At 42.4% G+C, this 22305-nt stretch overlaps 1 protein-coding gene across 1 annotated transcript in view; it reads left to right on the forward strand.

The window, feature by feature from the left end:
- VEGFC (vascular endothelial growth factor C) overlaps positions 1 to 22305 on the forward strand; it is a 184251-nt gene that overhangs the window by 115884 nt on the left and 46062 nt on the right. Inside the window, exon 3 of the mRNA XM_075849652.1 lies at positions 1290 to 1480. Coding sequence (XP_075705767.1) covers positions 1290 to 1480 — 191 coding nt within the window. The remainder of the gene's footprint in view (positions 1 to 1289; positions 1481 to 22305) is intronic.

Here is a 22305-nt window from a genome sequence, read left to right on the forward strand (position 1 = left end):
CCCAGCTTCTGGCAGTGCAGACACACAGCGTGTTCTCGAGAGATCACGCTGTGTCGTCACTTCCCCAGGTCCTGCATCGTGTCGGACGAGCGAGGACACATCGGCACCAGAGGCTACAGATGATTCTGCAGCAGCATCGGCGTTTGCAGGTAAATCGATATAGCTACTTACCTGCAAACGCTGATGCTGCTGCAGAATCATCTGTAGCCTCTGGTGCCGACACGATGCAGGACCTGTGAGTGACGTCACAGATCTGCACTGCCAGAAGCTGGGCGTTCTGAAGAGAAGTGGATGATACTTCTCATCAGAACGCCCAGCTAGTAAAAGTAGTAAACACGCCCCGATGTACGCACATAATACACGCCCAGCTGTACTTTTACTTTTCAACACGCCCAGTTGTACTTTTGCAAGCCTCATTTGCATAAATACAAAAATGGCCATAACTTGGCCAAAAATGCTCGTTTTTTAAAAATAAAAACGTTACTGTAATCTACATTGCAGCGCCTATCTGCTGCAATAGCAGATAGGGGTTGCAAAATCTGGTGACAGAGCCTCTTTAAGCTACAATTCTATGATTTAGCTTAGTGAGCCTCCCCCAAAGTGTAGGAAAGAGTTGCACAACTGTACAAAGAGGAAACTGTACATACAACCGGATTAAAAAAAAAATATTCCCAGCCCAACTTCTTAAAAGAAAATTGGCGTATATATGGCAAGATATTTTCCAGCCCCTGTGCGGAATTTGGTGTGGCTATTTAATAGACACAATTGCAACCGCTTCTGTAGCACTGTTAGGGAACCTACAACATTTAATATTGCTAAAGGGCCTGCTCTAGCAACAGGTTTTCTTTAATATACTATAAAAATTCTCAATGTATGATATGATGTTGTGTAACTTCAGATAATTGTTCCTTAAATATTAGGGGGATGTCAATATTATAAAATCATTTTTCAAATATCTTGTGTTAACAGAGCAACTATGCAGAGAATATCTTCTTCTGGAGGACTCAGCACGTACATGCATTATTTCATTACACAGATGGTCCAATTATAATAATGAGATCTGTGTAATGCTCAATTTCCCCTGTGGTGGTGCTACAGGAAGTTTGAACACTTGCTGCCAAATTCCCCCACTGACTACATTGGATTGCTGGGGGTCCCGGCAACGGGACATCCTGGAATGAGGACCCATCTTACAAAAAGGGATTTCCCAAAACAGACAACCCCTTGAATGTCAAGAATCTATATGCTATTAATACCACAATTAATCCATGATTATGCCTCTATCTTAGGTATTGAAAGTGAATGGAGAAAAACCCAGTGCATTCCAAGAGAAGTATGTGTAGACGTGGGAAAAGAATTTGGGGCGTCAACAAACACGTTCTTTAAACCACCCTGTGTATCCCTGTACAGATGCGGAGGATGCTGCAACAGTGAAGGGATGCATTGCATGAACACCAGCTCTACGTATGTCAGCAAGACAGTAAGTTTTAATTACATTCAGACTTTAACCATAGACTAAAACGGAAAAAAACAAGAATACCATGAATACACTAAAATCATAGATGTATTTCTGTTGAATAAACTCCAACCTCTGAGTTCCTCTTTGGTTAATGAGGATATCACATCCCTTTTGTCACTTTGATCCCAGAACTTAGTTGTTATAAAACCACAGTAGATCTTGTATTAGAAGAAGAAGCATTCAGTGAACCTCAGAATTGGCAGTGATTTGTGGACTCATGGAGATCAAAAGAGAAGGAAATCTATTATATTTACCAGTCTCATAAGAGCACTAAAGGCTAAATCTCATAAATGTCAAGCAAAACTGTGTCATGCTGACCATGTTCAAGTATTCAGAATGTTGAAGTAATAGTGTTCATTTTTGTTTTAAAATATAAAAATATCCAATCCTTTTCAGGAGGGGGAAAATGTATAAAATGTTGACTTTTTGTATTACCGAAATGCCATGAAGGGTTTTTCAAACAAATGATATAGAAGCACTGTGCCAGGTTTATCAACTCTTATTGTTTTGTCAATTCAAAATTTCCTACTTTTTCCACTTTTTTTTAAATATTAGTTTTCTAAGATTGAAATATACAATCTAATGTGCCCTCTGCTGTCCAGCAAAATTAGATGGACATACAAATGTATAGAACAAAAAGCATGCCATGGGTTTAATGATGACCATGGAAAGGGTTCACGAACACTGGTAGGACCCGCTGCTCTTCCTTCTTGGGATGTGATCCTGCAAAGATTTTCCTTCCTCCCCAAGAATCACAACATTATTAGAGAAAATAAAGAGGAATTTAAAGGTCATGTCAAACATTCTCGGTACCCTGCTATTCCTGGATGGGGGTGTGATGACATTTTTAATTTTTGTCATAGGTCCACATCTTGTTAATACCCTTGCACCTCCAACTCACGCCTCATTTTTCTTTGTAAGGCTATGTTCATATGTGCATAGTGATTTCTGTTTATAACAGAAGCCCCAGTGCTCTACCAGATGGGGTCCGCCAAGGTTCCGTCATGGTGTCCAACCTTTCCATAGGAAAATTACTATGGCATGCAGTGCTATTCCATCCATCAAATCTAATGGAATTTGCAACAGAGCCTCTGACGAATAACCACATAGAAATACTTTCATAAAGCGGTTCTATGGTCTCAACAATTAGCATTCAATTTAATCTTAAGACATTTTAGTGTTTCAATGTCGAGATTAATTAATCTTTTTAACATTCTGCACGTTGGCACATTTTATTTTTTTACCGTATTCCATATTGATCTATTTTTTTAACTACTAGATTCAGACATAAATAATAATTCAGTATAGAGTTCATGAGTGAATCTGTTAAAATTTGCTTTCCTAGTGTCTCGCTGACTGCCAGATATCCTATTACACGTAGTCAAAAATAATGGAAACCAGGTAGGATCCACTGTAAAAAGCGACACCATCCGGGCGCAAAACTTCCACGAGTAAATCAGATTTTTAGTAAAAGCTAATTTATTGTATATAAACAATAGAGCATAATGAAATATACTTGATAAAAAACAAAAGTCCCTTAAAATACAACGCGTTTTGGGAAAACAGAACCCCTTTTTCAAGTAATCATGAGTCAGTGCAGTGTGATTTCCTATTACAGAACCGGATTACACGTATTCAAGACAATAGAAGCTGAGATATGCATCTGTATTAAAGCACCACAACCTATATGGTCACAATCTCTGTTCACACTAGCGTCATGGCTTCTATTATTATTACCTGAGTGATCCCATTGACTTATAATGGGGTCCACCTGTTTTCTGTTGTGTTTTTTTATGGCATAGAATAGCACATCAGAGAATGTCATTCTGGCATCAAACACTATGGTCATTGGATGGAACGGACCCTAGTGTAGCCTTATACACTTGACATAATGCTATGTAACAGGGGCGTAGCTAAAGGCTCATGGGCCCCGATGCAAAAGTTCTTATTGGGCCCCCCCTGCAAACTTCTCATGGCCGGCAGTCCGGAGCTTTCAGCTGCATCGCAAGGTCTCCTAAGTGACCCAACAATGCATCACTAGCAGCCGGGGGCGTCACTAATGACTTAAAATGTCAGGGGAAATAGACCCAATACATATGTGTCCGCCCCAAAAAAATGTGTGTGTGTATAGGAGACAGCATATCTATAGCACTACGACCCTATCAACTATAGATAGGATTAGATACAGTGGCCCAGTAAGACAGTATCACACATGACAGGATTAGATACAGTGGCTCAGCAGACAGTATCACACATGATAGGATTAGATACAGTGGCTCAGTAGTCCGTATTACACATGATAGTATTAGAGATAGGGCCCAGCAAACAGTATCACACATGATAGGATTAGATATAGGGCCCAGCAGACAGTATCACACATGATGGGATTAGATACATTGGATCAGCAGACAGTATCACACATGATAGGATTAGATACAGTGGCTCAGCAGACAGTATCACACATGATTGACATTGCGGCTCCAGCGCTGGACCCAGGAAAGGTAAGTATAATAATTGTTTTCCTTTTTGATGTGTTACTAATTATTTTTGTGTGTTTGTGTTTTTTTACAAGTTCGGTTGTTAGACTACTTCGGATTGGAGGACTACTTCAATGACAGCGTTTTTTTATTCTCAATAAAATGGTTAATGCGGGTTGTGTTTTTTTATTTCAATAAAATCTTTTTTCTATGTGCTTGTATTTTTTTAAACTTTATTATTACCACCTTAGTAATGGCCGCTGGCTGATTGACAACCTCCATTACTAAGACGGAGCTTAATGTTAGCAGGTGCAGAGACTAACACTAACCCCCATTATTACCCCGGTACCCACCGCCACCAGGGGTACTGGGAAGAGCCGGGCACGAACCAGTACCTGACCATCTCTAGTGACGGCCAGGCACTGGGGCGGCCGCAGGCTGGTATTATTAGGCTAGGGAAGGCCAAAAACAGTGGCCCTTCCCACCCTAGTAATGCTAGGCTGCTGCTGTGTTGTATCTGGCTGGTTTTGAAAATTGGGGGGACCGCACATCGTTCTTTCCAATTATTTTTTAATTTTTATTTTTTAAATGATGTGGTGTCCCCCCCATTATTCATAACCAGCCAGATACAATAAAGCAGCAGCAGCCTAGCATCACCAGGGTGGGAAGGGCCACTGTTTCTGGCCTGTCCCTGCCTGATAATACCAGCCTGCGGCCTCCCCGGCGGCCGACCATCACTGCAGATGGTCAGGTACGGGATCGTACCCGGCTCTTCCCAGCACCCCTGGTGGTGGTGGGTACCGGGGTAATAATGGGGGTTAGTGTTAGCCTCTGCACCGGCTAACACTAATCCCCGCCTTAGCAATGGATGCTGTCAATCAGCCTGCGGCCATTACTAAGGCAGTAGTAATATAGTTTAAAAAAAACACAAAGACATAGAAAAAATATTTTATTGAAATTAAAAAAAACACACACAACCCTCATTTACCATTTTATTGATAATAAAAAAGCCGTCATCTAAGTAGTTCTCGAATCTGACGTAGTCCAACGTCCGAACCTGTAAGAAAACACACAAAAAACGATTAGTAACACGTGTTAGGCTTAGATACAGGGTCCATGTGTAATACTGTCTGTGTCTGCCCGCGGTCCGAGTTACTATAGTAACTTTTTATTGATGTGGTGCGGGGGGCCGCGGGCTTCAGGGGCCCGGTCGCAATTACAACCGCTGCGACCCCTATAGCTACGCCACTGTTATGTAATAGCAGTGTTGCAGTCATCTTTATGTATTTGTGAAATCCTTAAAATATAATTAAGATCTATTGAAACAAGCTAAATATATATTCCTCTTTTTATAATTAATTCAGCTCTTGCTGAAAGTTAAACAGCAAGTGGTGACAAAAGCAATGTGGTATGTTAATCCAAATCCAGGAATTCTAATCTGTGTACAAACTCCTTTCTAAAAGCCAGTTCCTCCTGCCATTGTTTGGAAAACTCTATAACTATGCACAATTCCTTGGGAAAAGTGCAGTAGCCTTCAAATAAATGTATTATTTGGTTAAAAGATGTTAAATTATTTTAAAGCTGAACAAAAATATTACAATGTGCAAAGGTAAACCGGGAGGGTGCAGCATAGACGTGGCTGACAACTGCGCCAGCAACCTGTTCAGCGGGGTTCTCAAATTGCTGGTTATAGCCTAAGCAGTGCATTGTTATGGTATGTTCACACGCAAACTCAAAAATGTCTTAAAATACGGAGCTGTTTTCAAGGGAAAACAGCTCCTGATTTTCAGATGTTTTTTAAGCCACTCGCGTTTTTAGCTGCGTTTTTTACGGCCGTTTTTGGAGCTTTTTTCAATAGAGTCTATGAAAAACGGCTCCAAAAACGTCCCAAGAAGTGACCTGCACATCTTTTTCGCGGCTGTTTATTTATGGGGCCATTTTTCAAAATGGCCGCGCAAAAAAATGGCCCGTCGGAACAGAACGCCATTTTTCCCATTGAAATTAATGGGCATATGTTTGGAGGCGTTCTGCTTCCGATTTTTCGGCTGTCTTTCGGGCATTTACGGCCCGAAAAACGGACGAAAATAGGCCGTGTGAATATACCCTTACAGTTAAAACGGCTGTTAACCTGCAAAATCATCCCATAAAGGGTGTATTTATTAATGGGTGCAAGATTTTGCAACAACGCACAGCCATTAACTAGCAATTTGATAATTGCGCTGAACAGGGTGCGAGCCTGGCAGGTCGGCCGCATCTTAGACGTATTGATGCCGCTCTGTGTGGCCTTACTATTAGGGCTGTTAAACATGAACTTTTTAAAGAGGTGATTGCCTGGGGTTTCTGAATCTGGACCCTGATCACAGATGATTGCCGATCCAGCTAAAATCTAAAACAGGGTTTAACCTGTTAAGAATCAAAAATATAGGAGGGCAGGAAGCGGTATCAGCACCATGATGCAGCCCATTGGGCTGTAATACGAAGCTATGGACTCAATTTTTTGTTACTTATCTTCATTGAACGTTTAAATTGCAATACAAGCAAATTTGACATTACTTTTTACCCCCCCCCCCCCAGGGGCGTAACTAGGAAAGACTGGGCTCCATAGCAAACTTTTGACTGGGGCCCCCCCTCCCCTGGGTGTCACACAACCCCCCCTTGTAGATAGTGCCTTTTTTACAGCCCCCCTGTAGATAACGCCATACAGCCCCCCTGTAGGTAACGCCATACAGCCCCCTCTGTAGATAGCGCCATACATCCCCCTGTAGATAACGCCATACAGCCCCCCCTGTAGATAACTCCATACAGCCCCCCTGTAGATAACGCCATACAGACCCCCCTGTAGATAATGCCAAACAGCCCCCCCTGTAGGTAACGCCATACAGCCCCCCCTGTAGGTAACGCCATACAGCCCCCCCTGTAGGTAACGCCATACAGCGCCCCTGTAGGTAACGCCATATAGCCCCCCCTGTAGGTAACGCCATACAGCCCCCCATGTAGGTAACGCTATACAGCCCCCACTGTAGGTAACACCATGCAGCCCCAACCCCCAAAAAAAATCCGACCTATAGTGTGTCCTACAAAAGACATGTATCCCCTATCCACAGGATAAGGGATACATGTGTGATCGCTGGCAGCGATAGGGAGAACGGGGGACCGAAAGTCCCCCAACGTTCTCCATGATTAACCTCTGAGTTCCGGAGTCTGTGCAGCTCAATAAAAATGAAAGGAGCACTGGTCACGCATGCGCACAAGTGCGACCGACGCTCCATTAATTTCTACGGAGCTGCCGACACAGACCCCGGAAGTCCGAGGTTTGTGATGGAGAACTTCAGGGGACTTTCGGTCCCCCATTCTCCTTATCGCTGCCAGCGGTCACACATGTATCCCCTATCCTGTGGATAGGGGATACATGTCTTTTGTTTAATGGCAGAGCGGGGAGATACCTCCCTGCTCTGCCGTAGTGTTCAGTGACGTCGCGCTGTAGTAGCCATAGCGGCTGCTAGCGGAGCCTCCGACCATGGTGGGGGCCCGTGTCGCCCCCCTCATGCCGCGGGCCCCGTAGCAGCCGCTACGGCTGCTACAGTGGTAGTTTCGCCACTGCACATATTGCCTAGATGACTTCTAAGTAAAAATCAATAACACTATTTTAACTGCCGATCTCTGATCTCCTCTTTTTAACCCATTGTTCCACAATTAAATTTGGATGGACCCTTACTGACATGTTCACTTTCAGGTCCCTATGAATTGTGGTATATTTTGAGCACAACATAGACTAGACTGTGTGGCTGCTAAGGCCAGAAGTGATGTCAGTTGAATGACGTCATAGGAGGGGACATCACACAGGATAATTAATGTCAGTCATGGTATGTTCTATCTGATACATATGTCACATGTTGTTTTGTAAGTAAACGTAGGTATTAAAGAGTATTCCAATTTAAGCAAATAAAGGTTATTCTTTGTATTACGAAAAGTTAAATCATTTTTATATTTACTTTCTGTATTAATTGCTTGTGGCTTTCAAGATCTCTGCCTGCTGTTATTCAATAGGAACCATTATTGTTTACTTCCAGTGAATAAAAATGTCCTGGTCATGTAATACACAAGTGACAAACAGGTTCACATGGGACTCTCAGGTCCATGGCTCATTATAGTACAGTTATCAGAGATTTGTCTTAAGGTTCCTATTGAATGACAATAAGCAGAGATCTTGAAAACCACAAGGATTTGATACATAAAGCCTATTAGAAAATTGTATAACTTTTCATTATCCAAAAATAATATGTATTTTATACATTCCAGGGATAGATTTGAGGGGATTAAGAATTTAAATATGTTTAACAAAAATGTCTATCATTTTGCATTTGTATTTTAATTCTTTCGAAATAAACCCTCATTTTTAACCAGTTCAGGACCGGGCTATTTTGAGTCTTCAGGACCAGATACCGTTTAGCCCTTTTTAGCACTCGTTAGTTAAACGGCTAGAACTTTTTTATTTGTTGGGCTAGCGACGGTATTTGTGCGTTTTTTTTTTTCCATAGACAATGCAGGTTTCTTTTTTTATCATTTTTATACACATCCTTTTTGCTATTTTAGAATTTTTAGGCTTAAAGTTTAAAAATAATAGTAAAAAATATGTACTTTTTTATATTTTAGCTATTTTTTCTGGTAATAACATAGTTTTACCCTAAAATAGACCTTTTATATGTGATTGTCATTGTCTACCGTAAATTTTAATATATTACATGTCTATTTTAGGGTAATTGGCTCAGGGCTAGCTTTTCGATACTATTATTGGCAGGGGGAAAGTTTTTTGGGGAGTGGGTATTTTATGTGCATTATAAAAAAAATTGCACTTTACTTTACTTTTATTTTTTTATTACTTTGGTCTGTCCCTGAAAGGTCAGAAAGGACTTTTTATTTCTTTCCTCTTTTACACCATGTTTTTCCACTGTAACTGGGGCTACACAGCAGCCCCAGTTACAGGGGAAATCAGCCCTCTCATAGTGACTATTGTCACCAATAGGGCTGTGCTGGGTCTAGTTAGCCGCCGCTGCCTCCATTCATATACACAGCGCTCATTGAGCGCTGTGTAGAAGAGATCAGAGAATATAGAAGCAGGGAAAGTTGCTTCTATCTTCTCCTCAGGGTCCCTGGCAGTCACTAACTGCCGAAAACCCGACATTCTGCTGCCTGATCGCTCGGGCAGCGAGCTAAAACCCGCGCCGTAAATAGTCTATGGCGCGGGTTTTAAGAACCCTGACCGCTGGCCATAAATACACAGCCATCAGTCAGGAACCTGTTAAAGGAGCCTCGGGCAGAAGTTTCCTAATTGTGTAAATCCAGCATTTATCCCCATTGAACATCATTTACCATTTTTTTGCCCCGCTGTATATTAGTATTCTTATAGTGATAAGATGTCTTAGCAGAATCTCTAACATTACATAACTTGGTGTAATCTCCAAACACAGGAAACGCACTCATAACTCCAATTTCTTTTCATTATACTTTTACCTCTTTATTTTATTAGCTATATTTTTGCTAGCTGGCTGGAACTGTTAACTTATAGATCAGAGTGTTTGAAGCAGACTTCCATAACAGAGAAAACATATCACAAAGTCAGATTATGAGGCATTTGTAGGGTCAAAATATTCCCATAGAGAAATTCCAAATCAATAGTAAAGAATGAAGAAAATAGTGTGTTGTATCTTTTGTGTAATATGAATTTTAGGAAATTGCATGTAAAAAGAATAGGAAAAGAATGACAGCAGTATCTGTAGTCTTTTGTTAATTTCACATCCTGCTTCCCATCCATCCAATGTCTGCTCTTAACATCTTTGTCTTAAATGTGTTTTCCTGGTCTTTCTCTCCTTAAAACCCCTTAGTGGCTACCGGATGAACACTTTATCACTTATAAGGTCATTCTTTTATCTTCAAAGCCCTTTGTGTTGCTACTCCCTCGGTAATCTCCGCCTTTATCTTTGCATTAAAATGTGAACATCTCCACTCAAGACACAAGTGCGTGCTTTCCGCAACTCCCAACACCCACAGCAAGCCGCAGGGCCTTCTTCTTACTATGCCAAAATCTTACAATCCCACATTATTTCAAGAAACATCCCAATAGAATCTAAGGGTACATCTTCCTTAAAATGCAACAGTATATCTTCGATTATAGTGTGTATATGGGACATAATGGTAAATCCGGCATTGGAATGACAGTAAGCTTTTCACAGTAGCAGCTCACATTTGCTCTATCAGTGCTCAGTTTGTTGTTGTACATTATGGACTAGTTATTTAGTCTATGAAGATAAATCTTTAGAACACTAGATATAAGGGAAAGAGTAAACATATGTGAGATCAACCAGGGTTTTTACATGTACAGAAAAACAGTATCATTTCGATTTTACTCATTCTCGCACCTATTCAGGGATCATTGCTGCCTGAAATGTTCTATAACAGCATGCTATTGCAGCCTTGTACCAGTGCAGGTTTTAGAATAATAGAGGCCATACAGTTACTGACCCTGATCAGAAGACATCTTTAACAGTGTCCATACCTGTGACATTACCATTGACTACTCTATCCATCAGTACTCTGTTCTTAAGGTCACTACTGTCTGTGCTATCAGGCAAACTGTCATCCATACTATAATGGAGCACAGTGCTGGGCGTACCTTTGTGTTCACTTTGAAAAGTACAAGATATTCAGTGTAAAGTACTTCTAGAATTTTGTGAGTTTTTATGAGATATAGTGTAGAGTCCATGGCCACTGGCCGTCGGGTTTACTCACCTCCCGACGCCCGCAGCCATGGATCCGTGAGCTCTGGTCCCCATATCCTTCCTAGGAGACGCCAGCGCTCACTTCCGCTCTGGTCTGCTGTGTCCCTTAGGGCCAGCGTGCGCACAAGAGGAAATCATCATCATCAAATGCCCATGATTTCCTATTCTATAAGCCCTTCTGATCCTTGCCTGAGCGTTGTTAGTTATCCCAAGTCTGTCTTGCAAATGGTCCCTTAGTTTTTCCCGTTCCAGTTGTTACCCGTGTCCTGTTACCAGTTCCTGTATCCGGTGCTGTTCTTGTTCCTGTGCCTACTAGTGTCAGAGTCGTGTCATGTCCTGTGTCATCTACCACATCCATAGGAATTCACCAATTTATACCAGCAGTTTATTCAATACTTCTCATCTCTGACGACTTTCGCCTCTACCCTTACCAAGAAGGTTGTGAACGCCAAGGTGTGGACTCCAGAGGCCGAGTCCGCCTTTATTAGCCTCAAGAAAGCCTTCACTTCAGCTTCGATCCTCCATCATCCTGACTTATCTCGGCAGTTCTCACTGGAAGTGGACGCTTCCTCTGTTGGTGCTGGTGCACTTCTGTTCCAGAGGAGCTCCAAAGGAAAGGCAGTAGTATGTGGCTACTATTCTAGACTTTATTCTTCTGCTGAGCGAAATTACTCTATTGGAGATTGGGAGCTACTGGCCATCAAATTGGCTCTGGAGGAGTGGAGACATATTCTAGAGGGCGCAACTCACCCCGTCCTGATCTTCACCGACCACAAGAACCTTACCTACCTTCAGTCTGCTCAATGACTGAATCCCCGTCAAGCCAGGTGGTCGCTGTTCTTCACCCATTTCCAGTTTGTGCTCCACTACCATCCCGCGGACAAGAATGTGAGGGCCGATGCGCTGTCCAGATCGTTTGAGACGGAAGACACGGTGGAGTCCCTTCAAACTATCATGAACCCGTCCTTCATTGTCACTGCTAATACTCTGCAGGTTAGAGACATCCCTCCGGGGAGGACTTTTGTTCGGTTGGCATACAGGAGAAGAATTCTCCGCTGGGGACACAGTTCTAAACTAGCTAGGCACGCTGGTGTCCATAAAACTCGAGACCAGATTGCTCGTCACTTTTGGTGGGCCGCGCTACCTAAAGATGTTCTGGACTTTGTTGGAAGCACACACCGTGCAAGAAGAGACAAAGTTACTCACTCCAAGCCTGCCGGCCTTCTTCAACCTCTGCCTGTACCCAACGCCCCCTGGCAGCACATTGCAATGGACTTTGTCACAGACCTTCCCCCCTCAGCAGGATGCAACACTGTTTGGGTGGTGTTGGACCGGTTCTCTAAGATGGCACATTTTATCCCGCTGACCGGCCTACCTTCTGCTCCCCGACTGGCGAGTCTCTTCATTCAACACTTCTTTCGCTTGCATGACTTGCCTCTTCACATTGTGTCCGACCGGGGGGTTCAGTTTACTTCAAAGTTCTGGATAGCCCTCTGTAAACTCCGGGATGTGAGATTGGACTTTTCCTCAGGCTATCACCCCCAGTCCAATGGGCAAGTTGAGAGGATCAACCAGATCATGGAGAATTATCTCTGCCACTTCATCTCTTCACAGCACGATAACTAGGTACAGCTTCTTCCATTGGCCCAGTTCTCGTACAACAACCACACAAGTGAGTCCACCACTTCTACTCCATTTCACATTGTGTACAGTCAACAACCTAGATTCCCCCTTCCAGTGTCGACCACATCTCAGGTACCCGCTGCTGACTCTGCATATGGGTACTTTCTGCAAATCTGGCAACAGACCCAGTCCTCTATTTTGCTGGCAGTCGATCGCATGAAGTGAAAAGCAGATACAAGGAGAAGAGAGCCCCCACATTATCTTCCAGGTACCACAGTCTGGCTGTCTGTGCCTTCATACAAGTTTGCTCCCTGGTTCCTTGGTCCTTTCGAGATTCTGCAACAGATAAACCCTGTCTCCTATAAGCTGCGGCTGCCTCCTACCCTCAGAATCCCCAACTCCTTTCATGTGTCCCTCCTGAAGCCTGTGGTCATGAGCCACTACAGCAAGACTTCTAGTTCCACAGTTGCTCCCAGCGGTTCTTCTGATGTGTTCGAGGTGAGTGTGAGGTAAACATAATTTTTTTTTAATTTCATTTATTTTTTTTATTTTATTTAACTATCCAATAGAAGGGCAGAGAGCGGGGTAGTCTGCCCGGATGGGCAAGGTATGAGCCCAGCACGGACCTCTACCTTGCTACGACACATAGAGTGAAATCCGTCAGGCTCACTCGCCTCCTGACGGCCGCAGCCATCGGTCTGCGAGCGCTGGACCCAGTCTCCTCCTCAGCTCCTCAGGAGACGCCAGTACTCACTTCCGCTTACCTTAGCCGGGTCCCGTAGGGTGCGCACGCACGCTTGTGCCCGCTCTTAAAGGGCCAGCGCACACACCTGAAATTAATGCTAAAATTAGCCCATGAGCACCCTGGACTATAAAAAGGGCTCAACCCCTTCCTCCCTCCCCATGCCTGAGCGTTGTTGTCGTACCCTAAGTTTGTCTAGCAAATGGTCTCCTAGTGTTTTCCAGTTCCCAGTGCTCCCCAATCCCACACCTGTATCCTGCATCCCGTGCTACCTGATCAAGTGCCGTGCTGAGCTGTAGTCGTGCTGTGCTATATTCCACGCCTGTCCTGCTATACCAAGCCTGATGTCTGCCTGCTGCCTAAGTCCCAACCGAGCCTGTGATTGCTACTGTCCGAGCTGCCGGAGGTACACTATATGAACTATAGACTGTGACCTGCAGGCTCAGTGGGTCCACGCACCCAACGTGACAAAATCATTACCATGTACTTATACGGATATATATATATATATATATATATATATATATATATATATATATATATATATTCTGCACTCAATACTCCATAATGACAAAGTACAAATAGAATTTAACGTTTTTTTGCAAATTTATTAAAAATTAAAAACTCAAATTTCACTTGGACGTAAATATTCAGACCCTTTGCTTCGAAACTAAAATGTAGCTCTGGGGCCTCCCATTTCTCTAGATCATCTTTAAAAAGTTTCTACACCTTGATTGGAGTCCACCTGTGGTAAATTAATTTGATTGGACGTGATTTGGAAAGACACACCCCTGTCTATATAAGGTCTCACAGCTGACAATGCACATCAGAGCAAAAACCAAGCCATGAGAAGGAAATAACTGCCTGTAGAGCACAGAGACAGGATTGTCTCGAGGCACAAATCTGGAGAAGGGTACAAAAAAATTCTGCTGCACTGAATGTTCCCAAGAGCACAGTGGCCTCCATAATTCTTAAATGGAAGGTGTTTGGAACAACCAGGACCCCACCGAACTAAGTCATTGTGTGAAAAGGGCCTTGGTAAGAGAGGTGACCAAGAGCCCAATGGTCACTCTGGCTGAGCATCCTGTGTGCAGATGGGAGAAACTTTCAGAAGGTCAGCCATCACTGCAGCACTTTTTCAATCTGGGTTTTATGGCAGAGTAGCCAGAAAGAAGCCCCTCCTCCGTAAAAGACACATGAAAGCCCATCTGGAGTTTGCAAAAAAGCACCTAAAGTACTCTCAGACTGTGAGAAACAAGATTCTGTGGCCTGATCAAACTAAGATTTAACTTTTTAGCCTCAATTCTAGGCGTCATGTCTGGAGGAAGCCAGGCACAGCTCATGACCTGCACAATACCATCCCTACAGTGAAGCATGGTGGTGGCAGCATCATGCTGTTGGGTGTTTTTCAGTGGCTGGAACACGGAGACTGGTCAGAGTTGAGGGAAAGATGAATGGAGCAAAGTACAGAGATTTTCTAAATGAAAACCTGATCCAGAGTCTATGGGCCTCAGACTGGGCCAAAGGTTCATCTTCCAACAAGACAACAACCCTAAGCACACAGCCAAGACAACACAGGAGTGGCTTAGAGGCAACTCTGTGAATGTCCTTGAGTGGCCGAGCCAGAGCTCCTACTTTAACCCAATCGAAAATCTCTTGTGAGATCTGAAAATGGCTGTCCACTGACGGTCCCCATCCAACCTGACAAAGCTTGAGAGGTTCTGCAGAGAATAATGGCAAAAAAATCCACAAATCCAGGTGTGCAAACCTTGTGTTCCGTGCCAGAAGCAGAAGGCTCCGACCACTGTATAGCTGCTGTGCTGCAATACTGTCTAGTGAATAGGAGCAGAGCTGCAGTAACACAGCATAGCCGCTGTGACCGCAGCCTTCTGCTTCCGGCACCGACCACTGTATAGCTTCCATCGCCCGGAGGCAGCAAGAGCAGCTGATCGGTGCAGGGTCTCGGTGTCGGACCCCCACTGATCATATCATGAGGGGGTTAATGCAAGTGATCAATTGTTCCTCCTCCTCTTATACATTTTACATTATTTTCAGTAGCACATCGCCTATTTACATGAGGGGATGTGCAGCCGATAAATGATAATTTTTATGCCCACCTAAAATATGTGTTCAAGCATTTTATCATTTGTCGTTTGATTAATGTGCAGGACTACACTGGGAAATGATCGGGAATGAACATTCGTGCGAAAGATAGTTAGGGCAATCATCGCCCCATGTAAAAGACCCTTAACTGCCTATTTTAAACTGTATACTTGGTGCAAAAGTTATACCTTTGCCATTCACCTGACTTCACATGCATCATAGATCACATTGTATGGCATCTATATACAATGTAAAAAATAATAATATTACATTTGTATAGTAAGATAGATGCACGTAGTACTGGGCAAAGGCAACCAATCTACTTTAAAATATGTAATAGTTGTCCCGACGGTCTACTAAATCATATATAAAGGGCTATACTCATTCCCATTTCTTTTTCTCAATCATTGGCACACTGGTGAGGTATTTTTTGGAGAGCCATAAATTAGATGGTCTATGGCTTGCACCCTATTTGGAAAACAAATGGCCCATATATTGTTATTGCACAGGAGCCTCTGTTGTCCTCTCCTGGCTGTATGTATCATTGTGCAGTTGCCATGATATATCATCAAAGCTCAACTCTGTTCTGCCGACTTTTAGTTTCAGTCTGTGTATGGGTCAGTATCAAAAATTTCTACCTCTGCAACCCCTATAGCTGCATCACTGCTTGTGTTATTGCACTGTTGACCACATTGAGACACCATTTTTACATTATATGCTGACATGTCTATTGAATTCTGAGCTGCTACTTTGGGTTAATCTTTTAAAACGATTGTTTTCCAGACTAAAATTATTTTCAGACAAATAAATTCCAAGCTGTCTTATTCAGCATGCTGAAACAATCCCAGACAATGTGCTTAAATAATGTATTTTATCAGTGTTCGTGTCACCACATATGTAGCATTGCATTTTTCTATTATGAAGTGATAATGCAAACAGAATAACACATCTGGGCTCATTCTTCTCTATCCAGTGCAATGTTTCAGAATAATATATTCATGTTTTAGGAATCTTAGGGTTTCGCTTGTCGTATACAATTACCATGAAGCACTCGATTTCAATTTATTTTTGTTTTTAAACTTGTGATTTTCACCATGTGTTTTACTTTGGCTGGTGCCTAAAATGAATTTCAGCAGGGCAACAAATACATTAAGAATGTTGGGTTTACTTCAGAATTATTATTTTATTTTTATTGTTTGATCATCTGAAATGTATTAAATATTATTATTGACACTTTTGGGGTAATTTTGCTATTATGTGTAAAATATCATCTGATCAGAATTGACTATTTTTAAAATAATTTAATTGTTGGCTAATGCCTAGCTTTATTACTTTTTATTATTGCATTCAGATTTTGTATGTGGTCTTATTGTGACAGTGTGTGGACAACTCCCAAAAAACACTATATTAAACTAGGATATTCTCAATTCTGAGATGATTATTTTTGAAGACATATTAACCAGTTTTCTGATATAAAATTATGAAGAATGCTTGTCTGGTGTAGTTGTTAACATATATTAATAGAACAATTTTAGATGGACAAGAATATCATGTAACACCTCTTGCACACGACCGAGTGCAGGCCGTGGAAAACGGTCCGAATGTCAGCCGCATTTCCCGGCCCGACCGCGGTACAGGTGAACAGGACTCCTGGCATGGTAGACATTTTATGATGATAGGAGTCCCTGCCTCCCTACGGAACTGCTGTGTACTGAACAAAATGATACAGTACAAAACAGCAGTTCCGTGGGGAGGCAGGGACTCCTATCATCATAAAATGTCTATGATGCCAGGAGTCCCGTTCACCTGTACCGCGGTTGGGCAAAGAAATGCGGTTGACACTTTTTAACGGCCCGAACTCGGTCGCGTGCAACAGGTGTAAGGTGTCTTTTTTCCAAGCTGAACAAGCCCAATTTTCTAGCATCATTGTAAGAATGACCACCCATCCCATTTATCAATGTAGTCGCCCGCCTTCAGGCTCATCTACAGTATATCCTTTTCTCAATGTGGAGCCCACACTGAATGCGGTGTTAGAGATGTGGTTTTACAAGGGATTCATAGAGAATATGTTTTGTTAGTTTAGGCTGGGTTCACACGAACTATTTTCAGACGTAAACGAGGCGTATTATGCCTCGTTTTACGTCTGAAAATAGGGCTACAATACGTCGGCAAACATCTGCCCATTCATTTGAATGGGTTTGCCGACGTACTGTGCAGACAACCTGTCATTTACGCGTCGTCGTTTGACAGCTGTCAAACGACGACGCGTAAAATTACAGCCTCGGCAAAAGAAGTGCAGGACACTTCTTTCAGACGTAATTTGAGCCGTTCTTCATTGAACTCAATGAAGAGCAGCTCAAAATTTACGGCTGTCAGAGAAGCCTCGCAAAATGCGAGGAGGAGCAATTACGTCTGAAACGAGGCAGCTGTTTTCTCCTGAAAACAGTCTGTCTTTTCAGACGTAAAAGCCTGCTATCGTGTGCACATACCCTTAGGGGAGATACAGACGAACGTTGCGTTTTTGTGCGCGCAAACAACGCTGCGTTTTGCGCGCACAAAAAACATTTGACAGCTGCGTGTGTCATCCGTGTCTGATGCGCGGCTGCGTGATTTTCGCGCAGCCGCCATCATAGAGATGAGGCTAGTCGACGGCCGTCACTGTCCAAGGTGCTGAAAGAGCTAACTCTTTCAGCACCCTCGACAGTGAATGCCGAACACATCCTATCGAAAAACCTGTTGAAAAAAAAGAAAAAGTTCGTACTTACCGAGAACTTCCCGGCCGTTGCCTTGGTGACGCGTCCTTGGTGACGCGCCTCTCGACATCGGGCCCCACCTCCCTGGATGACGCGCCAGTCCATGTGACCGCTGCAGCCTGTGCTTGGCCTGTGATTGGCTGGAGCTGTCACTTGGCCTGAATTGTCATCCCGGGAGGTCAGACTGGAGGAAGACGCCGGGAGTTATCGGTAAGTCAGAACTTCGTTTTTTTTTCTACAGGTTCATGTATATTGGGATCGGAAGTCACTGTCCATGGTGCTGAAACAGTTTAACTCTTTCAGCACCATGGACAGTGACTATCTCCTGACGTCGCGTACCAATAATTTTTTTGCCGGGTTCGGCCAAAACGAGTTCGGCCGAACCCGGTGAATTTCGGTTCGCTTGTCCGGCTTCGCTCTTCGCAAAGACACTCCGTTTGGATGTTCGGAAACAGAAAAGCACGTGGTGCTTTTCTGTTTACATTGATCCTTTTGACAGCTGGTGCGCTGTTTCAGTCGGTTCGCACGGAAGTGCTTCCGTGCAACCTGCGTGGTTTTCACGCACCCATTGACTTCAATGGGTGCGTGATGCGCGAAATACGCAGAGTTATTGAACCTGTCGCGCTTTTTGCGCAGCAGACAAACGCTGCGCAAAAAGCACGGACTGTCTGTACTGCCCCATAGACTTGTATTGGTCCATGCGTGCCACGTGAAAACCACGCGGCCCGCACGGACCGAATACACGCTCGTGTGAATCCCCCCTTAGGGTGAAGTGTTTACTAGCATTTTAAAAAACAGTCGTTTTTTTTTTACAGTTGTCAACGGGGTGATGTATACAAACATTGATTAGCATATGAGGTTTTTTTTACACAAAACACGTCCATTTCTGATGGAACATTATTTTTTTGGTTGCCATACGTATGCAAGATAGCTCATATGTTTGCATATCTTTGAAACGCATGCATTTTTTAGACACATTTCTGACATACGATTGGCAACTTTTCCAAGATAAACAAGCATATACTTTATCAGATGGGACGTGAAAAGGGCCTTACGCTGGAATCACACATTCCGTTTTTGGTGCTATTTGAGGTGCAGTTTTTAAAGCAGATTTTTGTGCTCAAGCCAGGAGTGGATCTGATGAGGAGGAAAAGTATTATATTTTCCATTCTTTTTGAATCCACTCCTGGCTTTAGCTCAAAAAAATGCATTACCAACTGAATATGTGTGCAGTTTTTGAAGCACTTTTTGGCTCCGTTTTTTCCAGGCAAGCACAAAAGAAAGGAAATGCATCAGTCTTTTCTTTCTCATTTTCATTCCTTTTGGATCCACTTTTGGCTTTAGCTAAAAAAAACACTGGGCAAAAAAAATGCAACAAAAACTGCATCAAAACTCTGTGTGTGATTGTCGCCTTATACATATTTTAAACTGAGATGATAAATGACCCTGATATCTGACCTTGTTCACTAATGATCACCATGTTCACTATTTATCTAGTTATGAACTGAGCTCCACTGCAACTGGGAAACTCAGCACTACTACACCTGTTTGTTGCAGTCTGGCTACAATTTCTTTTAGGAACAAGTGGTTAACTTTTCTCCTCCTCCATTGATAGTTTACATTTTTTATCATTTATTCCTGTTTAGTCCCAGCCTGGCAAAACAGCCAAACTGTTTGGAAGAACAAGCAATCTTTTCTAGCACTATTTTTAATAGGACTCCCGCCAACATCTACAGATCTATACAATAAGCTATGAAGGAGATATTATAGCTAGAAATGAGCAAGGAAGCAGCACTCAAAAATTAAAGTGAATTTATTCACCAGACATCCGCTGCAACGTTTCACCTTCTCAATGAAAGCATTTTTAAGCCTTGAAAAATCCTTCATTGAGAAGGTGAAACGTTGCAGTGGATATCTGGTGAATAAATTCACTTTATTTTTGAGTGCTGCTTCCTTGCTCATTTTTTAATATTATATCTTCTAAGAAGAGGTCACTCCTTTTTTTTCAAGCTTAGCACCTGCCCTATTGGTTTTAGCTGCCACAGTGCTTCTCCAACTTTTATATACAGTATATATAAACATTTATTTTTTAGGTCAATTTAAAGGGGCCATCAGGGACATTTATGCCATATCCACAGGATATGTCATAAGTGTCAGATAGATGCGGGTCCCACCTTTGGGACCCTTACGTATCTCTAGAACGGGGCCCCCTAAACCCTGTTCTACCTCTCTGTCTCACTGCTGAATCGTGTGATGTCCGACCATGAAAAAGAAAACAGCGTAGCTCGCATGCTACGCTGCTTCCATAACTGCCATTCACTACTATCTCAGCGAGCTACGCTGTTTTTGTAACTGCCGACCATATAGTCAGGATGTGACCGGGAGGCAGCGGGAGCAGAAAAAGGTAGAACAGGGTATAGGGGGCCCCGTTCTAGAGATGAGTGCGGATTTCAGTGGTGGTACCCGCATCTATCTGACATTTATGACATATCCTGTGGATTTGTCATAAATGTCCTTCACGGGAAAACTCCTTTAACTTTATTTATAACTACCAAAGCTGTGGCTACATGTCTTACATTACATTTTTTCTATTAGGATTCCGTTTTCATCTAGATACATTTGATAGATTCCTTGGTGTCTGTTATTTGTATTTAAAATGTTACGGTTATAAAAAGATGGCGGTTCTTTAAGACAAACAGTAACCACTTTGCATTCAGAAAGGTCAGCTGTCTAATCATAGCCATGTCCTAAGAATTACTCACCATAATGAACTTGTTTATTAATGGCAGGCGCATTGATATAAACTCACAGGAGGAGGAGTAGCTTGTAAAAACTTACTGACTCTCTTCTATTATGTTTCAATTGTTTCTACTGCGTGGCTCCTGCTCGATTTAGAAAACTCATAAGAAACGTTCCCAGATAGTAGCGGACATTGTAACCTGAGACGCCAGGTCTAAAAATAACATATCACAATATCACAGGGTTTTTACTTTGTGTACTGAATATTTATACCACAAATATATTCCATACACTGGAGTGTCAAGAAAGAACTCCTTTTATGCCGGTCATCCTCCTATCTGTTGTGGATACACTAAATTATCATTCTGGAACTTTACATCTGGGTTCAGTGACATCACTTTTCTATGTGTGGTTTGAAAAAATATATATAATCTTGATATCTACTAAGATGCATGTCTCTAAAACTCTGTTCAGTTTGACTGTCTTGTTAAGCAACCACAAAAAGGCAAAAAAATTGTAAAAAAAAACAAAACTGTATACAGTGCCTATTAAGTCATTATTGTGAAGCGCATTAAATTGCATAAAATTATTTAGCACCGATTTCAATGGGACAACCGATCAGTCCACCTATGAAATCCAGATCTGTGTGCTCAAACCCAAAGGGACATATGATTTGATGAGGGCTACAGGTCCCAATAACATATTAAAATATTTATTATAATTAAGCTTCTTAAGGCCTCATGCACATTTTAGATCCTGAGCGGCAGAATACGGAATCCTGATGGCACCATACTGCAGAGCCATAGTCGCTTCTGTATGGCAATGTATTACAGAGCAATGCTTTCAAGGGAGAATACCTCGGTATTACTGCATTTAATGGAGCATGCCACGATTTTGTTTGAAATCTTAAGCATTTGAATATAGGGCCTCATAGGCTTCTATAGGTGCAGTGTTGTTGCTCTGTCCAACTCATAGCTTTTACGGAAATGTAATATGGCTCTGTGCATGAGACTTTAGTCAGTGAAAAATGGAAAAAAATATGGCTCAGCCATAAATGGTAGGACTTCGCTTTCCCTTAGTGCAGGTTTTTCATGGTTGTCACATATTTAAGGCCTCGCTTTTGACAGTTGCTGCACCTCAATTTTTTTTCTATGTTTTTATTACCTTTTTTTAAAGTGACAAAGGTCTGAAATGCAGCAACGCATTAAAATATTACATTTATAGTTCTAGGCTCATTTATAAATGACCACAACTAGTGCTGCTACTTTGTCTTTCCAAACCTCAGCTAGCGCTTAAAGCGTACATAATTTTTCAGATGACTTTTTAGAATAAACCGTCATATGTGTGTACACAGGAATAACACTATTTTTGGCCATTATATGACTTGTGCTCTGCATTTTTTTTAGCAGGCTCTATCTCTAATTCTCAGTTGTCTCTGAGCTAGTGCGCTGAGCTTAAAGGCTATCATGTCTTCTTTACTCAGAAAACATGGAAGAGAACAAATATATGTATGTGTGTGTGTGTGTGTGTGTGTGTGTGTGTGTGTGTATATATGTGTATATGGATAGATATA

The sequence above is a fragment of the Rhinoderma darwinii genome, chromosome 1 (genome assembly GCF_050947455.1).
Source record: "Rhinoderma darwinii isolate aRhiDar2 chromosome 1, aRhiDar2.hap1, whole genome shotgun sequence".
Lineage (NCBI taxonomy): Eukaryota > Metazoa > Chordata > Amphibia > Anura > Rhinodermatidae > Rhinoderma > Rhinoderma darwinii.